At 35.1% G+C, this 16,926-nt stretch overlaps 1 protein-coding gene across 1 annotated transcript; it reads right to left on the bottom strand.

The window, feature by feature from the left end:
* Positions 1–30: 30 nt before the first annotated feature.
* Positions 31–15,268, bottom strand: wash1 (WAS protein family homolog 1). Its single transcript, XM_048168123.1, has 11 exons — positions 15,140–15,268; positions 14,234–14,374; positions 9,063–9,174; positions 8,338–8,484; positions 5,664–5,800; positions 5,425–5,560; positions 5,128–5,335; positions 3,930–4,109; positions 2,895–3,053; positions 828–896; positions 31–732 (listed from the first exon to the last, which is right to left on the bottom strand). Exons 1-11 carry the CDS (start codon positions 15,145–15,147, stop codon positions 584–586), a joined length of 1,446 nt encoding a protein of 481 aa, XP_048024080.1. The 5' UTR covers positions 15,148–15,268; the 3' UTR covers positions 31–583.
* Positions 15,269–16,926: the final 1,658 nt, after the last annotated feature.

The raw sequence follows: 16,926 nt of genomic DNA, 5'->3' as shown, positions 1-16,926 counted from the left end.
TTGTATTCCAAAATGTGAAGCCAAGACTGGTTTGTATGGGCTAAAACAATCATAGTAGATAAGTTTATTTTTTTGTACTAAAGCTACAAATGCCAGAGTCCATGTAAAACACAAAATAGTTTTTTTTAAACATTCTTTTCTTCCTTGATGGAAAACATTAGTTATTTCAACATCAACTTCATTCTGTCACTTTCTAAATGTGCATGAGAAGTGAAAAACTTTCATCAAAAAGTGCGATTAAGTATTGTCAACATAAAACAACCATAATGTCAGTTCTGAGTAAAAGTGGTTAAGGTTCACATTAACTCAATTGCTTGTACGGCCTCGATGGCATCAGATGAACTGGATCAGAACTGGAGGAAGTTGTTGACATTAATAATATAATCTTTCTGGCTCTAAGGGTTTTAGTGACATTTAGAACACATCTTCTCATACTTCTGTTCATTCACTGACCTTGAGGTTACAAAACAAGTGACAAAATGTCTCACTTAACGCCATAGCTCTCCTTGGAGAGACAATATTTCCAGACTGTCTTTGAGGATTTCAACTCTTGAGTTTCACGCTCAACTCTGGGTCGCCATGGTTACGCTTCCCAATCATCTTCATCATCTGCGGCCGCTTGCTGCGGCGCTGGAAGGGGTGGGATCACATCTGACATCCTGGCGAATGCTCCGCCAGAGCTGGCAGGTGCTTCGGATGAGTCTCCAGCCCCTGGAACCTTGCCAGAGATACCTGTCAAATATTCACACACACAAAAAAAAAAAAAATGGATCAGGCAGCATGAAAACACAGAGATTGAGGCACTGAAATTAAGGTTTCAAACACACCTTTCCTGCGCAAGGCCAACTTATTGAAGAGGTCTGACATCAGGTCTCCACCGCTGACTGCTGCACCAACTGGAAAAAAAGATGATTGTTAGTTTAAGCGACAGGGGAGAAAATTGATTTTTTTTGTAAATGTTATACATTACAGGGCTTCAGAAGATTTTTTTTTTTTTTAAAGACCAACACTCAGTAAGGAATCCTTAAAATGGTCAAAGCTGACGGTGAAGACATTCATGTTAAGAAAGATTTATTTCTAATAAATGATGTTCTTTTGAACTTTCTATTTATTAAAAAGTGTTAGTTCACCCAAAAATGAAAATTATATAATTAATTACTCACCCTCATCTTGTTCCACACCCGTAAGACCTTCATTCATCTTCAGAACACAAATTAAGATATTTTTGATAAAATCCGATGGCTCAGTAAGGCCTGCACTGCCAGCAATAACACTTCCTTTTTCAATGCCCAGAAAGCTACTAAAGACATATTTAAAACAGTTCATGCGAACTGTGGTTCAACCTTAATATTATAAAGCGACGAGAATACTTTTTGTGTGCCAAAAATAACAAAATAGTGACTTTATTCCACAATATCTAGTGATGGCCGATTTTAAAACACTGCTTCATGAAGCTTCGAAGCTTTTTCGAATCAGTGGTTCGGAGCACCACAATCACATGATTTCAGTAAGCGAGGCTTCGTTACATCATTAATGTTTTGAAACTTCAATATTTCACGTGACTTCGGCAGTTTGATACGCGCTCCGAACCACTCACTCGAAACAAAAGATTCGAAAAGCTTCAAAGCTTCATGAAGCAGTGTTTTGAAAACGCCCATCACTAGATATTGTTGAATAAAGTCGCTATTTTGTTATTTTTGGAGCACAAAAAGTATTCTTGTCGCTTTATAATATTAAGGTTGAACCACTGTAGTCACATGAACTGTTTTAAATATGTCTTTAGTAGCTTTCTGGGCATTGAAAAAGGAAGTGTTATTGCTGGCGATGCAGGCCTTACTGAATCATTGGATTTTATTAAAAAATATCTTAATTTGTGTTCTGAAGATGAATGAATGTCTTATGGGTGTGGAACGACATGAGGGTGAGTAATAAATGACATAATCTTCATTTTTGGATGAACTAACCCTTTAAATGCAGCCTTGGTCAGCATAAGAATTCTTCCAAAAAACAAAAACAAAAAAAAAATCGAACCACGCACAAACTTTTGAACGGTAGTGTATATTGCGCACAAGTCATATAGATCACTTTTATTGTGCTTTTTTGACCTTTTCAGAGACTCAACAACATCCATCCTAATTAACTTTCATTGAAACAAGAATAGCAGTGAATTTTCTGCTAAATATCTCCTTTATTTTATGTTCCTCAAAAGAAAAGGAGTTTCCAAAGACTGTCTTTGTTATTTTCTGCAGAAAAAAGAGAATAACAAGTAGTAAAGAATATTAAATTATGTTCTTTCAAATCTTAACTGTGGCATTTACTCTCACCCAAGTCCTAAATCATTAGTAATTACCTCTCAGAGATGACTAATTCAAAAGACTGCATAGTTTATCTATTGATAACATATCAATGAAGGAACTTATCTTAAATATCTGAGACTTTGTGAGTCCAGAGCCAGTCGATTTCAGAGCAAATGTCAAGCGGATTTAAAAAGGGCTTAATAGGGCAGATTTAATGAAAGTAAATTTCTCTTTTGACCTTTCCAAATACCACGGCGCTCTTCCTTATATCAGAGTTACTGAAACAACGAATTCCTCTTGTTTTAAAAAAAGAATACTCTTGTACAAATTACCAGCACATTTTACGTATATTCTGGGTGGTTGCCAGGATGTACCTATGCGATTACTAGGGTGTTGTTAGGTGGTTGCTTACTGACCCAAGTCTGTACATACTGCTTGGGTGCCTTAGGATTTTTTATGCTTGCCTGAGTAAACACTACTAACGAGTTTCTTACTCTAATAACAGTTTATCTAATGTTAACACCCTCTAATTGACCCTGTTTGACAGTATGTACAGCCTGTTTTTAGCACAGAGTGTAAACACTGGTGGCGTCTGACCTTGCTCTTGTTCCTTCTGTTTCTTCTTCTCCATCTTGCGCTCCTTCACATTGCGGAGGTTTGCTTTGCCGATTCCGCCGGCGTTTCGGATCGACTCCAGCAGGCTGGCTCGCCCGTCCGACGGCTGTAACACCTCAGAAGGGGCGCCTTTCACCACACCTTGTAAACGCAAACAGAAATTAATGTGGTTGACATACACTAATAAAAAAACTAAATTTGAATGGTAAAGAAATAATACTTTTATTCAGCAAGGATGCATTCAAATAATGAAAAGTGACAGTATAGGCATGTATAATGTGAGATTTATTTCTTTTGAACTTTCTATTCATCAAAAAATCCTAAAAAAAAAAAATCAGTTTCCACAAAAATATTATGCAGCACAACTGTTTTCAACATTGATAGGAATAAGAAATGTTTCTTGAGTAGCAAATCAGAATATTAGAATGATTTCTGAAGGATCATGTGACACTGAAGACTGGAGTAATGATGCTGAAAATTCAGCTTTTTCATCACTGGAATAAATTACATTTGAAAATAAAATAGAAAACATTTTAAAATGTATTAAGATTGCTATTTTTACAGTAATTTTGATCAAATAAATGCAGCCTTGGTGAGCAGAAGAGACTTCTTTCAAAAACATTTCAAAATCTTTTGAAAATATTAAAAAAACAAACATTAAACAGTAGTGTATATGGATATTTTTGTTGTTTGTGGGCAGAAGGCAGAAATATAAAAGTCATGTTTTAAATAAGTTTAGGTTTTGAACATTAAAGGGAAAGTTAACCCAAAAATTAAAATTCTTTTGGTTGAAAACTCATGTGGGTGAGTAATTAATGAAAGAATTTTCATTTTTGGGTAAACTATCCCTTTTAATCATCTTTGCAGTAAAAAAAAAATTACAAGAAAGTAGACCAATAGCAATTCAATACTGCAATGACATCATCACAGTCGGTTTGCCTTACAAGCAATAATAATAAAATGTAATTAAATTATAAAAAATACATTCAAGTCTGTAAATCTGAAAATGAAACTTACTTGAGGGAGTGGCTTGACTTGTTGCGTCAGTGGAGTCTGGTGTGATAGGTGGAGGCGGGGGTGGAGGAGGCGGGGCTGGAGACATTCCAGGGGGTGGGACTGATACCTGGGTTGACTCCGGTGGAGGAGGCGGTGGTGGAGGCGGAGGAGGGGGTGGAGCCTCAAGTCTAAAATGAGAGTCTTAAAAAAACAAACAAACAAAACAATAAGAATTTAAAAGAAAAAGTATAGACCATGAAGGAAAACAAATGAGACTGCTTAAAGGGGTCACATTATACATTTTTTTATTCATTTTGTGTTTATAAATATAAACAATAATTAAATTATTTTTTATATTTTCCAAAATAGTTATATTTCAAAACTGAATTTCTCACAATATGACCTCTTTAAAGGGATAGTTCACCCAAAAATGAAAATTTGATGTTTATCTGCTTACCCCCAGGGCATCCAAAATGTAGGTGACTTTGTTTCTTCAGTAGAACACAAATGATAATTTTTTTAGTCAAATAATGTTAGTGGATGGGAACTTCTACTATAAGAGTAAATAAAACTTGCATAGACAAGCCCAAATTAAACCCTGCGGATCGTGACGACACATTGATGTCCTAAGACACGAAACGATCGGTTTGTGCGAGAAACCGAACAGTATTTATATCATTTTTTAACTCTAATACACCACTATGTCCAACCGCATTCAGCACTCGTTAGTAAGGTCTGATCGCGCTCTGACAGCGGCAGTGATGTCTCGCTCTCATTGAAGTACTGTATATGCGCGAGACATCACTGCCGCTGTCAGAGCGCAATCAGACCTCACGAAGCGAATGCTGAACGCGGTTGGACATAGTGGTGTATTAGAGTTAAAAAATGATATAAATACTGTTCGGTTTATCGCACAAACCGATCGCTTCGTGTCTTAGGACATCAATGTGTCGTCACGAGCCGCAGGGTTTAATTTGGACTTGTCTATGGAAGTTTTATTTACTCTTATAGTAGAAGTTCCCATCCACTCGCATTATTTGACTGACAGACGGCAACGGTTGGAGTTAAAAATCATCATTTGTGTTCTACCGAAGAAACAAAATCATCTACATCTTGGATGCGCTGGGGGTAAGCAGATAAACATTAAATTTTCATTTTTGGGTGAACTATCCCTTTAAGTTTAAAATATGCCATAAAAGAATGTTAATAATGATCCCACCGGATCCACTAGATTCATCATGCTCTGTGCCAAACGAGGGAAGTTCAGGGATGCTGTTGCTGGCAGGAACAGATGGTGCGAACCCTGGGCCAAGGTCAGCGCTGTACATGAGGTCATCAGCGATGCCGGGTAAGTCAGGCAGGTAAGACGGCACATCAATCTCCGGCACTTGCCCCAGGTCTGGCACATAGAAATAATTCTCTGCAGTCTGAGAAGAAAGCGTGACAGAGACATCAGCTAAGCTTGAATCCTGTTTTCAGTTTATCGCTTTATTATAGATGTGACTAAACATCTCACCTGTCTTTCTAGCTGCTCTCTCTTTGTGATTGACAGCGGTGCATCAAACGGTTTATCTTCCTTTTCCGTCTCTAACGTGGTGTGTGTTTTAGTCACAGCACCCGCCAGAGGGTCAAGAAACACATATTTCTTATAGCTGAAAACACACAAACACACATAGCGATGATTATATGAGCGTTAATAAGGTTGCATCGCCTGTGCAGCATTCAGTCAATATGTGTAGGTGTGTGTATACTCACAGGTTCTCCGTTGTGTTGAACAGCAATAAGGAGCTGACTGAGTTGACATTTCTCGGCAGACTTCCCAAACCCTCCTCTGTCTCATCCTCAGAGTGCTTCTTAGTGTTTACGCACACGGGCAAATACATCAGCTTCTCCTATAAAACATATTTGTTGGTTCATTTCATGAATCATTTTTAAGATTATTTTTTGTTGATAGTTTTACACTGTAATTTGACATTACAAGCTTAGTGCTCAAGGTCGTGAAACTACAAACAGCTACTTAAAAAAGAATTTAATGTTGACATTTTTACAAATATCCCCAATTTTTTCATGTAACAACTGTTAAGTGCTTGTGTGGCTCTAAAAATTCAGTCAAAAGCTGATCGTTGCCTACACAAGTGAACTGTCATTTTTTTTTTTTTTTACTCTGTGTAAAAAATGTATAAAAAACAATAACTGGTAAATGTTTTTTCAAAATCGATTTTTAATTAATTCAATTTTAAAACATTAATTAAATAAAGTTTTAAATATGTCCATTTATATTTCAATTATTTTAACAACATTTTATAACATGAATTAAATATGCAGTTTTCAATATGTCTTTTAATTTGTCTATTTAAAAAGTGATTTCTTTATTTCCATTTTTAGGTTTGAATTATTAAATTGGTAATCTGTTCTTTTTTTTATTTGTGTCACTCCATAAAATCATGGTAACAGAGTTGAAATAGTAATATTACAAAATACAATGTTAATTCTGTTACCATGATTTTTGGAAATAAAAATAGAAATAAATATATCACTTTTCAAATGTACAAATGAACAGACATAATTAACACATATTTAATTCATGTTTTAAAACAATAAAATATTAATAAATAAATAAAGATAAATAGAGTTCACTTCCTCTCTTTATGTCAGATTTTTTTTTTAATTTAAAAATTCTATTCATTTATAAGAGGGAAATAATCATGAACTGCAGACTTTAAAGGTGCTAAAGAGGATCTTTTCGTCGACTGAGAAACCAAAGACTGTTAGTGAGTTTTTGAAATGAGCGCATGCGTAAGAACCCCTCCTTCACAGCTCTTTTCGAGGGAACGCCTCCCAAAACTCGTGCACGAGTATTGGAACATGAGTGTTTACCACCGGCATTCGCTGTGTCGTGTTAGTGGATTCATTATGTCGGACTCACTGCAGGTAACTCATAATCTGCAGTTGTTACTCCTGACAAAAACATTGCATGCGGCGCCTGTGGAGTGTGGAAAGTTACTGGAGCGCGCAGCCGCGCACGTCTCTCACAAGGAACGTCATGGCAGTGATTGACAAGCCAGAGGGCCAAACGATTGGCTGATGTTTTTAAGGCCCTACCTCATGCACAGATGATGTATATTAATATTATTACTTTCAGTGCACCTAATAAATATTCTTTTATTAGTTAGTAAAGACAGTTTCAAGTAATAATGCAAAAATGTATAAAACAAAACATCCTCTTTAGCACCTTTAAGTCCTTACAATAATTCATTACAATCTAAAAGTATATAGAAATAAATTAAGACAAAATGCTAGCTTATATATCCATTAATTTCCATGTATTTGTAAAAAACAAAATATGATCCATTAAAGGTGCACTATGTAATATTTTTGCAGTAAAATATCCCAAAACCACTAGGCCAGTGTTATATATTTTGTTCACTTGAGTACTTACAATATCCCAAATGTTTCCAACAATTTGTAAATCGTGAGAAAATTGCAATTTTAACCAAGGCTCCGGGGCGTGTGAGGAGTCGCCTGTCAATTGCGTCATACCCACGTTACCCTCGGTTTCCGGTTTCATTTTGTAGAAACCATGGAAACACCAAAGACGCTTTAATATATTACACGTTTTAATAGACAAGGCAACAACTGTTTTGATATATTTATAGACAGAAAACGGATTGTTATATAGCTCAACACGTTTAGTCTTATTGTTTAAATCTAATTTTCTTGATTTTTTTGTGAGTACCATTCTTTACCATGCCTCAGAAAAAAACACTATTTTGTCAAGTAGCTAACATACCATAATCAGATGCAGCTTTATTTTTAGTAACAGTAATGCATAATTTTCTCCATCTTACAATACGTTTTAAAATTAATTGCATGCCATTTATCAACACATCCAATATTTAATATGATATTCTAAAATCGATCTATCTTACAGCAGTATGTCTCAAACAAGTGTCTCACAGCAGCCACCAAGCAACCGTAACGTTATAACATCATTTTCAACACACTCAAATGTATCTAATAATAAACAGAGCTGCGTTACCCCATACTCATGACTGGAAAAGCGGAAGCGGCGCCGGCGACTGTGTCTTAATAAAAGTTCTGCTGCTCGTGAGGCGTGTGTTGCGCAATCAGCAGCCTCGTTCAGCTCCCACAACACTCGGTCCTGCTCTACTTCATACTAAAGTAACGTTAATAATCTAATTCATGAACATGATTTCTTCCCGACTCTAATCCCTACTCTTTTGCACCGTCCATTGAGATGGAGACCACAGGCCCAAGATTCCGCTCTAAAACTTGGCATCATCAAACTACGCCTTTGTTTTGAATAGGCTTCTAGCGGCCAAAATTATTACATATTGTACCTTTAACTCTGGAAAGTGAGTATGACAGGAAGAAGGAGGTTAAAGACAGATGACTGAATTTTTTTCACCTGTAAGGCCTTGTCATCCAGTGGGCGATGTTTGCTCTGAACTTTAAAGCGAGGCCGCTTCTGGGATGCGGGATCAACTGCCCCCGTAAAGATAGAAGAATAATCCTGCAGTTTTTCTGGAGCGGGGTATTTAGCACTGGAGAACACCTACACAAACACATCAAACATAATCACTCAGACCTTTAAAGTGCCCCTATTATGCTTTTTCGAATATTGCCTTTCATGCTGTGTGTAATATACCTGTGTTTGTGAATGTAATATGTCTGCAAAGTTTTAAAGATCAAAGTGCACGAAAGATAAAGTTATTGTCTCCTAAAAGAAAGAATCGACTCTGAACTGCAAAAACAAGTCATGAGCAATTCCAGTAAAACTTCCTGTTACATAGGCCAGTATATGACCTTCACTGGCTGCCTGTGAACGACGTCTACTTTGACCCACCCTCAAACACTGTAGTTGTAGCTGAGGCCTAAGAGTCTGGTTCATGTTGTCGACATGTTGAGAAGACGCCGTTTTCGGTGCATCTTTAATAGGTAAAATGCAAAAAAGCTTCATTTTCTTAATGGAAACAGTGTTTTTGCAAAATAGGTTTTGTAATTTTCACTGTTTTAACCATTAGCCTATGCATATTCACATGCTGCTCCAGACAGTTGTTGCAGAATAAGTTTCTCTTCTACACTTTGTGACTGACTGGCAGATTTTCTGTGTGTCTGAATCATTTGCATCACCTTTGTGGCTTTCTTGCTTCCTTTGATCTTCTGGACTCTGGCCTGAGCCAATTTGATCCGGTCTGTGACGGACTGAAGGTGTGCACGGTTCTTCTCCACGCTCTGAGACACCCTGTCAAAGCCAAACCAAGTCAAAAAATGTCTGCAGAATACAGATGAAAACGTTTAAATCGGAACTTCACCAAAGTGTAATCTCAAATTCAATTCTGAACTAATTTGTTATTGATTGAAACTGTTTTGCAATGAATCCACTTTAAACCAGTATGCTTGAGTAATATTGAACTATTTTTACGTTCAACACTAATAATTTCAATTTTCAATCTTTCTATGGCCTTGACAAAGAATTAAACATTCTATTTAATAGATATTTCTGAGTGAATTTTATGTAATTATAATAGAATTGCAATATTTTGTATGTTTAATTTGCTATAAGCAGTAAGGTACAAGTGCATTATTGCTTTTATAAAACAGTATATACATTGTATATTATATAAACATATAAACACACTACTGATTAAAAGTCAGAACATTTTTTTTAAAGAAATTAATACTTTTATTCATCAAGGATGCATTAAAGGCTTTTATAATGTTGCAATGTTGCTTTATAATGTTATACAGTTTTATAATGAAAAGGATTTCTATTTCAAATAAATGTTTCTATTCATCAAAGAATTCTGAGATACAGAGCCCTCCACAAATATTGGCACCCTTAGTAAATATGAGCAAAGGCGGCTGTGAAAAAAATCTGCATTGTTTATCTTTTTGATCTTTCATTCAAAAAATTCACAAAAATCTAACCTTTCATTGAAGGAAAATAATTGAAAATGGGGGAAAAAGCTCATTATGAAATAAATGTTTTTCTCCAGTACATGTTTGCCAAAATTATTGGCATCCCTAGAAATTCTTCTGAGTAAAATATCTCTGAACTATATTCCCATTCATATTTACATTTTTTAGCACACCAGGGTGACTAGGAGCATGAAATTGTGCAGCCATGACTTCCTGTTCCACAGGAATATAAACATGAGGAAACACAAAGGACAAATCCCCTTAATCATTCATCACAATGAGAAAAACCAAAGACTATAGTTCTGATGTGCAGCAAAAGATTGTTGAGCTTCACAAAACAGAAAATGGGTATAAGAAAATAGCTAAAGCATTGAAAATCCCCATTTCCACCATCAGGGCAATAATTAAGAAGTTTCAATCAACTAAAGATGTTACAAATCTGCCTGGAAGAGGACGTGTGTCTAAATCGTCCTAATGCACAGTGAGGAGAAGAGTTTGAGTGGCCAAAGACTCTTCAAGGATCACAGCTGGAGAACTGCAGAAATTAGTTGAGTCTTGATTCTCAGAAAGCCTAAAAATAAATGACCAAACAGCACCTACATCCCACAAGTTGTTCGGGAGGGTTTCAAGAAAAATCCTTCTTTGCTCATCCAAAAAAAAAAAATTCCAGTATATTCAGTTGTCAGACAAGACTTGAGCTTCAAACGGGACCGGCTTCTATGGTCAGATGAAACTAAAAAAAGAGCTTTTTGGCAGCAAACCCACCAGATGGGTTTGGTGCACACATGGATAAAAAGTACCCCATGCCCACAGTTAAATATACTGCTGGATCTTTAATGTTGTGGGCCTATTTTTCTGCTGGAGGTCCTGGACATCTTGTTCAGATACATGGCATCATGGATTCTATCAAATACCAACAGATAAAATTCAAAACCTGACAGCTTCTGCTAGAAATCCAATAATGGGCCGTGGTTGGATCATCCATCAGGACAATGATCCAAAACAAACATCAAAACCAACACAAAAATGGGTCACTGAGCACAAAATGAAGCTTCTGCCATGGTCTTCCCAGTCCCCTGACCTGAACCCTAAAGAAAATGAGTGGAGTGAACTGAAGAGAAGAAACACTAACATGGAGCTGGGAATCTGAAGGATCTGGAGAGATTCTGTATGAAGGAATGGTCTCTGATCTCTTGTCAGGTGTTCTCCAAACTCATCAGGCATTATAGAAGAAGACTCAGAGCTGTTATCTTGGGAAAAGGACATTGCAATAATTGGGTGCCAATAATTGTGGCCAACATGAACTAGAGAAAAACATTTATTTCATAATGAGCTTTTCCACTCATTTTCAATTGTTTTACTTAAATGAAAGGTTAGAATTTTGTGAATTTTTTGAATTAAAGATCAAAAAGATAAACAATGCAGATTTATTTTCACAGCCGATATATATATATATATATATATATCATGGTTTCTATATTATTGTTTAGCTTTAAATTGTAATATTTCACAATTTTATTGTTTTTACTGTATTTTTATCAGATTAATGCAGCCTTGGTGAACATGAAAAAACTTCTTTTTTTTTTTTTTTTTAAATGTAAAAATATTAATTATATATAAAAATACTGGACACTATGGCCTTTATACACTATTGGTCAAAAGTTTTTGAATGGTAAGATTTTTTTTAATGTTTTTAAAAGAAGTCTCTTCTGCTCACCAAGGCTTCATTTATTTGATTTAAATACAGCAAAAACAGTAATATTGTGAAATATTTTTACAATTTAAAATAACTGTTTGATAATAATCAGAAATGTTTCTTGAGCAGCAAATATTAGAATGATTTCTGGAAGATCATGTGACACTGAAGACTGGAAAATGATGCTGAAAATTCAGTTTTGCCAACACAGAAATGCATTGCATTTTAAAATATATTCAAATAGAAAACAGTTATTTTAAATTGTAAAAATATTTCACAATATTACTGTTTTTACTGTATTTTGGATCAAATAAATGAAGCCTTGGTGAGCAGAAAAGTCTTCTTTTAAAAACATTAAAAAATCTTACCGTTCAAAAACTTTTGACCGGTACCGTATATCAGCATTGGTCACTGAAAAATCCATATTTGTCAACCACTAGTTGTGACAGCTAAATTTCCCATAATATTAAGCAACAACCAGGACGAATGCGAAACTTTGCAGCAAACTTCTCCAAACAACGGTCTGAACAATAAGCCAAGTAAATGATGTACTGCAGCATGCTAAGCAGACAAAACTGCACCAATACTCGGACCTTCTGGCTCTCTGACAATGCCATCTGTCTTGGCTGGATAATGACTTTTTCTTACACCTATTGTAACCCACCGACCACATATCTCTTTCGTTTGTCCATTCTTAACTGCTTCTGTGGACAAACATCACAAATGGAAAAAAAGATCCCTTGATTGCAAAAGGACAGCTACAGTAAGCCAGCCTGAATACATCAACAAAATGCAGCGGGAATGAGAGCGTAATTGTGCATGCGTACAGTTCTATCATCACTACTAAGTGTGCTTTTCTAGCGCCCTATGGCGCTACATGCTGTCTGAAAAGACCCTCCATTAGAAAAGGACGGAAAATGACAGAAGAATGACTAAAAGAGAGGGGGGAAGGAGAGGCTTAATGGAGCTGACCTAGAAACGCACTGCTTCACCACACACACACAAATACGTTCCCTGGACCCCTACGTGCCATGTTGTCATGGTAACGCTGTGGATGGTTTTCCAGCCTGTTCAGCTGGAATTAGCATATTTGAGCACTCACTCCTTCACAACTGCATCTCATGCAAAACACACACCTTCATTGTATTTCTCTTCTTTGTTATTTTCACACGGTCTAAACACACTCTTTCCTTCAATAGCCAGGCGCAACAATAAGGATGGCCCGGGGCCAGCGTGAGGGTGTTTTGGGCCCGTGGACAGAGCTGTCATTTACCTTATAGGACCAGTAGCGTATTTTTGCTACATCTAATGTTTGCTGATCATGTACATGTGCTTTTATGCCTTACACACATTAACATTTGCTCTGCGTTATGCACTGAAATGTTGTTCATTCTAGAGTTATCTTGCTGGTTAACATTCAAGATTTTGATGAACATGTTATATCAAAACTGTATGAAGTGATAGTTTTCACAGAGTTAAATTAGAGTTGCAAAATTTGAAATAAATTGTAGTAATATTTCAGTCTTCAGTGTCACATGATCCTTCAGATATCATTCTAAGATGCTGATTTGCTGCTCAAGAATCAATATTATTCTCAATATTATCAATATTAAAACACAGTTGTGCTGCTTAATTTTTTTTGTGAAAACCATGATACATTTTTTCTCAGGATTCTTTGAATAGAAAGTTCAAAAGAGCAGTATTTATTTAAAATAGAATTCTTCTGTATCATAAATGTCTTTACTGTCACTTTTGATCAGTTTAATGCATCACTGATTAATAAAAGTATTAATTTCTTTAAAAAACGGTGTATATAATGTTCAGCTATTATTAAAATTAACCAATATATTATTTATAGTAATTTTTGGTAAAGAACTTAAAATTATATGAAATATATATTTTTGACATAAAATACATTGCTAAAATAAATATATTTTTATCACATATAAAATGTTGAATGTGAAATTTTTTCAAATTATCTATTTTTCCATCCATTTTGCTATTTAATTTATTCGCAAAATTCATATATCGCATAAAACATTTGCGAAAAATGCAGCGTTATCATTCCATGTATTCAATATAACAAAATCATCACTTCCTGGGAAATTGGAGCAAAATATCTAATAAAAATGGAAGTTTCTGCAACCTAGGAATCCACAGTGGCTCTTTTTTCATATATCATAAATGTACGAATTATTCCTAACTGTTTTGGCTCATGCATTTCAGAAGGACCAAACCAACATCTGAGATGCTGAGCGATGTGATTGGTCTACTGGTTAGTCCAGATATCCAAACACATCCACTGTTGAGGCAAAATCACATGAGTTTTCAGTTGCGCATCGAAGCATGAATTTGGTAAACGTGTTTCCATCGTAGTTTAATGCGCACATATATGTTTTTATGCACATTTTTAGAATTGATCTTGGTGATTTTTATGCAATATCCCAAAATGCATAAAAAAATAGGTGCATGGAAACATAGCTAATGTTGAAAAAATTTTGAAAAATCCATATTGTTGAGACCTGAATGGGTGACTCAAAAAGTAACCTTCATATATATACATACACACACACATATATATATATAGAATTTGTGTGTACTGCTATAATCTAGAAATTCTAGATCCTCGATCTCTGATCTGCAGAAAAACACTGTACTATGAATGAATGTGTATAAATGTTTTTACCTATTAAAGATGTCTGTTGATATAGTTTCCAGGTACTGTAGCGCATCAGTGATCTGATGGACAGCCTCTTCCCTCCTCAGGTCTGGCTGGATAAGTGGAACAGAGTACACCTGTCCCTCCAGGTAACGTTTCTGTGTCATCCTACACATACACACAGATACACACCAATAAATCATTCAATCTGTGTATCAAATATTTTCCTAAACTATGCTTTAAGTGTTAAAACAATCAAATAAACCAAACATTGTGCAGTAGATAAATTGAAAGGGTATGATACGCAAGCACACACACACAAACAGTAAATCTAGTGTTATAATTTGCCATGGTAGTAGCTAAAGTGATCCAGTATGTGTTGTGATATATACGTATGACCTATACACTGCATACTACAGGCTACTGAAGTTGGCAACCCACAATACTGTTAGTTGCAATGGACACTGGATGGAAACGCAAATTTAATCTCCTCTGGGGATTTATGTTTTTTGCCCCCTTTCATCACTGTTACATAGTTCACGTATCTAGATCCAATCTAGAAGACTCTAATCTAGTACAGCAACATGAGACACTGATCCAGCCTTAACAGAACCAAACCCACAGGCTTCACCAAATGACAGTCACATGACGACTCGCACACAGCGTTAGATAAAGTTGAATAAACAGTGTTATGTTGTATGTCGCAACGCAAACGCATTAATAAGAGTGTATAATAACAATATGACAATTATTTGAAAAAAAAAAAAATGAGTTGATTTCGATACTGATTCTCATTAGATTTACACAACGCAATCATCATCCTGCTTCCTCCGGTGGAGAAAACAAAGCGGCAAGAAACTCAAAAGAGATGCCTATAAGATGTCTATGGAATATTGCTATAAAAATAAATGCAAGTAGAAGGAAACACTGTACCTGACCATTTATATGACAAAAACACAAACGTTCAAAAGCTTGAAGGTGCTCGGAGTGTGTCAGGATCAAAACTTCCGCACTCCCAGATCACGTGACGCCTGACGTCGGCGCGCAACAACGGGGGGAAAACGTATCATAAAATAATAAAAACAAAATTTTAAAGTTTAAAATCTGTATACATATCAGTATGTTAGGATTTAATTAAATGTTTATTAAATGTCAATTAAAATGTTAATAATGATTCACGTAGAAGACTTAACACACTGTTTTAATCTCTGTTATATTGTTATTTTATTATTATTGGTTACAATTATTTTATTATTTTATATGTATTTTTCTGTAGGATACCTTTTCTGTAGTCCATAAGAATATTAAAACAATTATTTGTGTTGTAGCTTAGGCCTCGGCTAAACAGGTAAATAGGAAAGATGTTTTGATCTGATTAATTAGCAGTCTATATGACGAACCATGTTCACATCGACCTTTTTGATTTTGTTCTATTTTTATTATTATTTGCATTGAAGATTAGTATTAGGCCTATATAGTAAGCAACAATCATAATGCTCTCAGATTCATTGGTAACTAAGCAACAGAAATCTAAATTTGTAACAATAAAATAAGACTCTAGGCATTTTAAATACACATTTAACTTTTCTGTAGCTACATTTTCATGAGTATAGCCTACATGGGATGTTATTTATTTATTTTTATTACATTTTGGGGGGCAGGGGCTCAAGTGGAAAAAAGGCACTTCATTTAATTATTTATTTAAAACAATTATAAACCCTTAAATATATTAAGACAACTCTAACTTCCTTACCAATTTATTTTAATTCCCTCACACTCACACAATTACTTCATACTCCACAGATTTCTACAAAATAATCAGTTCACACAGAGACCTTCTTTAGTATTCATTAGGTTTATTACAAGAGCAGGCAACAGCAAACTATGCACAGTGTGCATGTTTTCTACACTACTATTTTCAAGTAGCTATATATTTAAAATAAGACTGCACCGAGGAGAGGGACATAGTTTCACTAATAATTTGTTTATTTTGTACAAATCAATAAATCGTTTTAATTCTTTTGGTGTTATTGGAATACTTCTTTCATATAGTGGACAATTTTAAGATTGTGGTCCATTTTTGCTGCCATGTCTTTACTCTATAATGGAAAGAAAACCCTACACATTTAGATGGTGTTTGTTTTAAGCCTACTACCATCTGTCTGTTTGCATCTGTAGATTTCTTCTAAATTAACCAAAACAAGCTAATCTGCATATTGAAACACATCAAGAGTTTTTTCCCCTGAATTGTTATAAATACATTATATATTATAACAAACGCCTGCAGAGGGCGCCAAAAGCCTGCTGATTTTTGTTGTTACACAGCACAGCACGATCAAAGACAACCACCATAATTAAAAAAATATATTATTAGTTAAATAATAATATAATAAATATATTATATAATTTAATAATAATATTTATGATTTTTAAATAGTTTTAGTACATTGTGCATCCTTAGAAAATAATAATATCCATGAAGTCTAATAGTTCACGGATGCTCCTCTTCTGGTATTGACAGCCCTACAGATATCTTTACCATGGTTCAAAGCGCAATGCATAGCACATTAAAATAATTGAAATTATAATATGACTATTAAAGCGGCGTTAAATGTATAAATAATCTCACCCTTAAATAGCCAAAAATTTAACATGTTTGTGAACATACATAGGCTGTGCATAGAAATGCACGGGATGGATGCATCTAGGGCTTTTTCTTT

This window comes from Megalobrama amblycephala, linkage group LG19, assembly GCF_018812025.1.
Source record: "Megalobrama amblycephala isolate DHTTF-2021 linkage group LG19, ASM1881202v1, whole genome shotgun sequence".
NCBI lineage: Eukaryota > Metazoa > Chordata > Actinopteri > Cypriniformes > Xenocyprididae > Megalobrama > Megalobrama amblycephala.
The sequence above is the reverse complement of the archived record's forward strand: the minus strand, read 5'-3'. Positions and strand labels throughout refer to the sequence as shown.

Bases quoted from the DNA above. Each gene is read 5' to 3' on its own strand.
- wash1 (XM_048168123.1), bottom strand. The intron at 3,054-3,929 runs GTAAGTTTCATT...TGCGTTTACAAG, and splicing joins AAGTCAAGCCACTCCCTCAA to GTGTGGTGAAAGGCGCCCCT. The intron at 897-2,894 runs GTCAGACGCCAC...CTTTTTTTCCAG, and splicing joins ACAGAAGGAACAAGAGCAAG to TTGGTGCAGCAGTCAGCGGT.